Raw genomic sequence first — 6088 nt, 5'->3', positions numbered from 1 at the left:
CTCTAGTATGTATGACTTTATTTTAAAGTCAGATACTTGATTATATGCAATGTAGTTAAGCATAAACTAAATTTTAATATATAGATATGTATTTTTTTTAATATTAAAGGAAAAAAATCATCACATATCGTAAAATGATATCTAAATTAATCATTTTAATATCATTAGAGGAAGAAATCTTGACTTAAAGAAATCGCTTTGACAAAGACCGAACATGTGTAAGAACTTTATACTGCAGTTTGAAACTTTCTAAACGACATTCTTCGAGATTCATGACACTGAAAGATTGCATTTCATCGTCATCAGTTTGTCGACATAAGAAAGCACCTATTTTTTCTTTGAAATTCCCGAGCTATAGAAATAAACCTTCGATTCTCTTTCGCGTGAAAATTATGACGTGCATTGAAACGAGGCGCGCTCGTATCGCAAACGACCGAGCTAGGCAGGAGTCGTTGCCATGCGCTAATCTCACGAAAGTCTTATAAGTATTCATTCGCGAAGTTATATAGCACCGTCGGCTCCGTCGTGTCGGAGCAAAGCGGATTGGGAGGACCCTAAAGGGTGGTATGCGGCTCGATCGAGGGCGGCTCGTATATAAGAGGAGCGCAACGAGGTGATATCTAGGTGGCGCAGTCGCAACGACGGCCGAAAAATCGATACTTATCGTGTACCGGCGAACGACGGGGTTGCCTTCCAGTACGCAGCTCGTGTGCACGAGGTAAACACGGCTCCAATCGGCAATCAGAATGGAATGACGCGTGAGAAGTGAGATCAACTCCGAGCCACCCCCGCAATCCGATTGTCAAGTGCAGCAGCATGGTACGTTAGCGCGAAAGAGTAGAAACGATGCGTGGATGCTGACGAGAATGCGATTTCGAATATTTGGAGCAGGTGGCGATGACCTGAGAATTCGAGAACCGCGCATCGGTTACATTGGATATTGCACGTTATGATATATCAGGCAAACTCGTCAACATCTGCAACATTGATAACGAGCTCATCCGCGTTTCATTATTTCGTAATAAATTTGCTTCTCTGGTGAATTATATTACGATACTTTTTTATCTTTATATGTGCAGTACGGTTTTGTGAATTACGCTCTCGAACTCTTAGTTGTGAAGACCTTTGACAACGAGACGTGGGAGACGATAAAGTAGGTAAAAACAATAGATGACTCATCTTCCTGTTATTTTTCTTTTATTCTTTTGTCTTGCACGTTTTTTCTTCCATATCTACGTGAACTTTCGCATGATCCATAGCATTTCACTCGGATATTATCAGACGAGCAATCAAGTGTTGACATGGATTAATTGTAGAAGATATATTGTAGATTGAATGATAAATAAAGTTTTATTATATATATATATATATATATATATATATATATATATATATATATGAGCCATGCAATACTAAATTATTTTTACGAATTTATTTTTACGATTTTAATTTATATCCAAATTTGTACGTGAAGATTAATATAATAAATTATGATTCTTCCTCATCCATTAATATTGGAAACTGATACAGATAAGAAGTTACACTTACATCTCTTTTTTCATCACTCGTATATATTATTGTTATCATCATGTTATAATCATATATGGTATTGTGTATGAGTCATGCTTAAAAATATTTAGAATAGATAATTTTATTTAAATTGTATTCTATTTTCTCGTTTTATTTTATAAAATTGAAAAATTAAAAAATTGTAAATAATTTTTTAAAAACAAAGAAATTTATTAAACAAATAAATGAGTTAACTATTCGATTAATCATCGCGCAAGTTTACTCCAATTTAAATAATGTGTTAATATCATTAATAATGTGTTAATATCAATTCTTGCAATTTTAAACTTGTTCTACTAATTATGTTTTTCCTTAAGTATTATAATAATATATATGAAACTAAAAATGTTCTAAAGTAATGTATTATTTATTTATCTTGAAATCCTACGAGAAGAACTAGAATATCATTTGAAAATATCTCTAAGAGAGTCAATCAATTTTCCTGCCCTAAATGAAGTTGAGCAATATAGTCGACAAAATTGGATTGAGAATAATATTAAGTAATATCGGAAGTATATCATCTGACTTTATAACAACATCATAATACAATTAGGAAGTCACTTATGACATTTAACTAAAAAGTAATTTAAAATATTATATTTAATAATATTACTTATAAAAAGAGATTGAACTTTTAATCTTGATGAAAATGAAACCTCGCGAATATAAATAATGTTAAAATTAGTAACTATTTTTATATTATTAATCCATGTATATATTATTAATATTATTTTAATTATCACTTGTTTGGCTCTCTGATCTTAATTGTTATTAACATTCCTCTATAAAAGTACTCTCTCTTTTGAATACCTAAAGAATATATAAGTTGCTTTGCGATATAAGTATTGCTGTAGCTATGAAAAGAGTAAGCCTTGAAAAGACGTTGAAGGAAGCTTTAAGTGATACTTGATATCCATATCAAAGAATAGCTGTGAATTTCCGATATGTAAATTAAATAGTAGCAAGCCCACACAAAAGTACTTACCAAATCGTTACGTTTAAGACTTTTTTCAAAAAGATTAAAAAAGTATGTAAATAAATTTCAGAATGTTACAAAATAATTAAAATAATTAAAAATTATAATAGAATGATAATCTATGTTAATATAAAATAATATCGAATATTTTTATAAAAATATTGGAAAAATCTTAAAATAATTAATTGAGTTTTATATTAATTGAGAATTATATTGTTTTATGGAATAGATTTCTTTTATCGAGATATTTGTCTTTTATCGAGATATTTTTATAATTGTATTGATGATTTAGAAAAGATGCGGCGGTTAATATGGAAGGACAGTTTCTGGTGCGACAAATTTATGATGACGAAATTACGTATAATCTGATATCTGCTGCTGTCAATAAACTTAGTACGTATGTTTTCATAGTCGCAACAATATGTGATATTATTGAATATTATTTATAACAGAGAAATTTATTTTATATATCTTATATTCTCTAGATATTCCTGCCAATGAAATACTTGAATTATTTGGCCGAATGTTTTTCGAGTTTTGCCAAGATTCCGGTTATGATAAGATTCTTCAAGTTCTTGGAGCAACACCTAGAGATTTTCTGCAGGTAAAAAGTTTGAAAATTATATTTATTATAGATCTCTCTTACAATTAGATTAGGTACGATTCGATGCGCTTAATCACTTACTAATTTATGCTATTACAGAAAGTAGACCTGATAATTCGTATCTTATCTTTATCTTGATCGCTAACTGATTTCACTTATATTTTAAATTCGCATTAGGTACAATCTTAATAATTGAATAGCTTGTTAAGTCGTACGTATTCCGCATCTGGTGTATATGTCATTATTTATCATGGAATCATTCGTTAAATTAGCCATAGATAGAGCCGGATATATTCTCTTTTTATATTCTGTATAAACACATTAGAAAATATCTTGTTATGAAAATTATCCGTATATTATTTTATATCCTTCTTATTTCAATATTCTGAAAATATTGTAGATAGATTTATAATTAAATGTAGGAAATTGAATATTAAAATTCAATAGAAATATTCTATTTTAATTCGTATTATTTTCCAGCGATTATGCTGAAAAAATAATTTAATTTTTCTTGATTATTTATCATATATAGAAGAGAATTATACAATTAAATTTAATATAAAAATAAAGAGAAATATATAGAAAGTAACTTTTAGTTCGCTATTTCAAAATTAATATTTAAGCAAGCGAGAAAGCTAATACAAATCTTTAGACACTGATGTACGTTATAAATTTACAGTACACTTCTTACATATAGAATTCGTATCTCTCGCTCTCCGTAGAGGGCTTGAGCGTCGTAAGTAGCATTTAATATTAATTTCGACTTTTATTCAAATCTTTTTGAGTCTAAAGTAGTCAAGTTCGGTACTTACGGAAAGCGAGAAGTATACTACAAGAAATGTACTGTAAGCATTTTATAGCACACGTGCATCAGTGAAAGTTTATATTGACCTTGCCTCATTGTTAGATAAAATGCAATATTAAATTCAATATTTCTTGGTTTTATAAATCATTATTATTATTTTGTTTTACACTTTGCAATATAATGAAAATTATCACAAATATACACACGTTATAAAAATGTTTCAAACATTAATATTAATTTTAATGCAATTATCTTTATTACTGCAAATATCTTTATTACTTTCTCTTTGATGTTTCGTTTACTTTAATATATTATTGTGCGATTTTAAAATTATTGCTAGAAATTTGCGCAATAAAAGATAACAATCTATTTAAATATATTTATATCAATTATATTGCTATGGTAGCGAGATTAATATTAATTGATGAAATGTACATTCCATGGCCATATTCAATATTGGAAACATGTATGTACATATTGGGTACATATGATGTCGGCATCATGTTGCAGAATTTGGATGCGCTTCATGATCATTTGGGTACGTTATATCCAGGCATGAGAGCACCTTCTTTTAGGTGTACAGAGAGACCCGAGGATGGCGCGCTTATTTTGCATTATTATTCAGACCGACCTGGTTTGGAACACATCGTTATTGGAATTGTTAAGGTATTCGATTTTTTATGGACTTTTTATATGATATAAATATGATTCGTTATACAAAATTTGAGAATTTTACAAAGTTTAATAATCTTTGAATATTTTTGAACAGTAATAAAACTATATGTATATTTAACACTCTGTAAAAAATTCTAAAGGATTTTATGTGAGAAAACGTAGCGATGATTTAATGAGAATTTCTTAGTCAATTAAATGGAAATATGAAAAAAAAATTTCTATTCTTTTTAGACAGTCGCGAAAAAATTGCATGGCACTGACGTTGACATGCAGATAGTGAAGACGAAAAGTGAATGCGATCACGTGCAGTTCCTCATAACTGATGCGTCAGGACCGGGAGTCGTAACAAACCCTATGATTGCTGAATTGGAAACATTATCCGTCGGTGAGTCATTACTTCAACGTAGAGAATCGATATAAATTATTTAACAATAAAATTATGATTTTAATAGATTGATATGCTTAAACGTAGCATATCTAATTATTTAAAAAAAGCATAGTTTTTACGAAAGAAAAGCAATAAAACAAAATTTAATAAATTGTCGTAGAACCAAGGGTCAGCCCGACAACGTTTTGTCGACTTTTTCCGTTCCATCTAATGTTCAATCGAGATCTTACAATAATTCAAACCGGATGTACCATAACACGTGTTATACCGCGCGTCTGCAGTGGTCATTGCAAACTAAGCGACATTCTCTTAACTGTGAGTTGACGCGCATAACACCGCAATATTTTTATTATAATGTGTGTATTGTGTCTATCTGTTGTTTTATTCGTCAATAATTTATCGTAATAAAACGTTGCAAAACGCGTACTTCGCGCGTGCCATTATTTTCTCCTGTTATGAACAATTATTTTAACTTTAATTAGTTTAACTTTTCTTTAACTTTCCCTAATTTCATTTTTTTTCACAAGCTGTCAAAATTTGCATGATTTGACAGCCGTAAATAACACGAGTGAAGCAAATCACAGCGCACAAGCGAGACTGCAAATCAGTATCGCGAAAAAGAGGCAACAATATACTTCGAGAGAATACTTTTCAAGCTAGAGAGGAAATCTACACTTTAATACATTGTTTATCTGCACTTGCGTCTTGAAATCATTGCAATCAGTCTCAGAAAACGAACTATATTTATCGTGCTATTTCTTCTTTCGCTTTTATAGTATGTCTGATTTGTGAAACAGACATTTTTTAGCAATTTGCAGAATTTGGTCGATGCACATTCGTATTCGTATCATGAAAAGTATCGATTAATTTTGAATATGTGTTACTAATTGTTTTCTGCGTCAAAGGAATTAGTGCGCAATGCATTGCGCTGGTCATTATTACATTGCACATGTCTATAAGCACATGAATGTATATCAAATGTAGGTTATTGTGACTGACACGGAACGCGGTGTTCGAACCAAGCAATTTAACACAATTTACGTTATTGTTCATACGTATCAATTGCGATGT

At 30.2% G+C, this 6088-nt stretch overlaps 1 protein-coding gene across 1 annotated transcript in view; it reads left to right on the top strand.

Moving 5' to 3' along the window:
• Positions 1 to 621: 621 nt before the first annotated feature.
• LOC105254456 (guanylate cyclase soluble subunit beta-1) overlaps positions 622 to 6088 on the top strand; it is a 14950-nt gene continuing 9483 nt past the window's right edge. Inside the window, exons 1-7 of the mRNA XM_011263135.3 lie at positions 622 to 819; positions 1080 to 1153; positions 2838 to 2938; positions 3031 to 3149; positions 4465 to 4620; positions 4861 to 5014; positions 5178 to 5332. Coding sequence (XP_011261437.2) covers positions 817 to 819; positions 1080 to 1153; positions 2838 to 2938; positions 3031 to 3149; positions 4465 to 4620; positions 4861 to 5014; positions 5178 to 5332 — 762 coding nt within the window. The 5' untranslated portion in view covers positions 622 to 816. The remainder of the gene's footprint in view (positions 820 to 1079; positions 1154 to 2837; positions 2939 to 3030; positions 3150 to 4464; positions 4621 to 4860; positions 5015 to 5177; positions 5333 to 6088) is intronic.

This window comes from Camponotus floridanus, unplaced genomic scaffold, assembly GCF_003227725.1.
Source record: "Camponotus floridanus strain SB8 unplaced genomic scaffold, Cflo_v7.5 scaffold61, whole genome shotgun sequence".
NCBI classification, from domain to species: Eukaryota; Metazoa; Arthropoda; class Insecta; order Hymenoptera; family Formicidae; genus Camponotus; species Camponotus floridanus.
The sequence above is the reverse complement of the archived record's forward strand: the minus strand, read 5'-3'. Positions and strand labels throughout refer to the sequence as shown.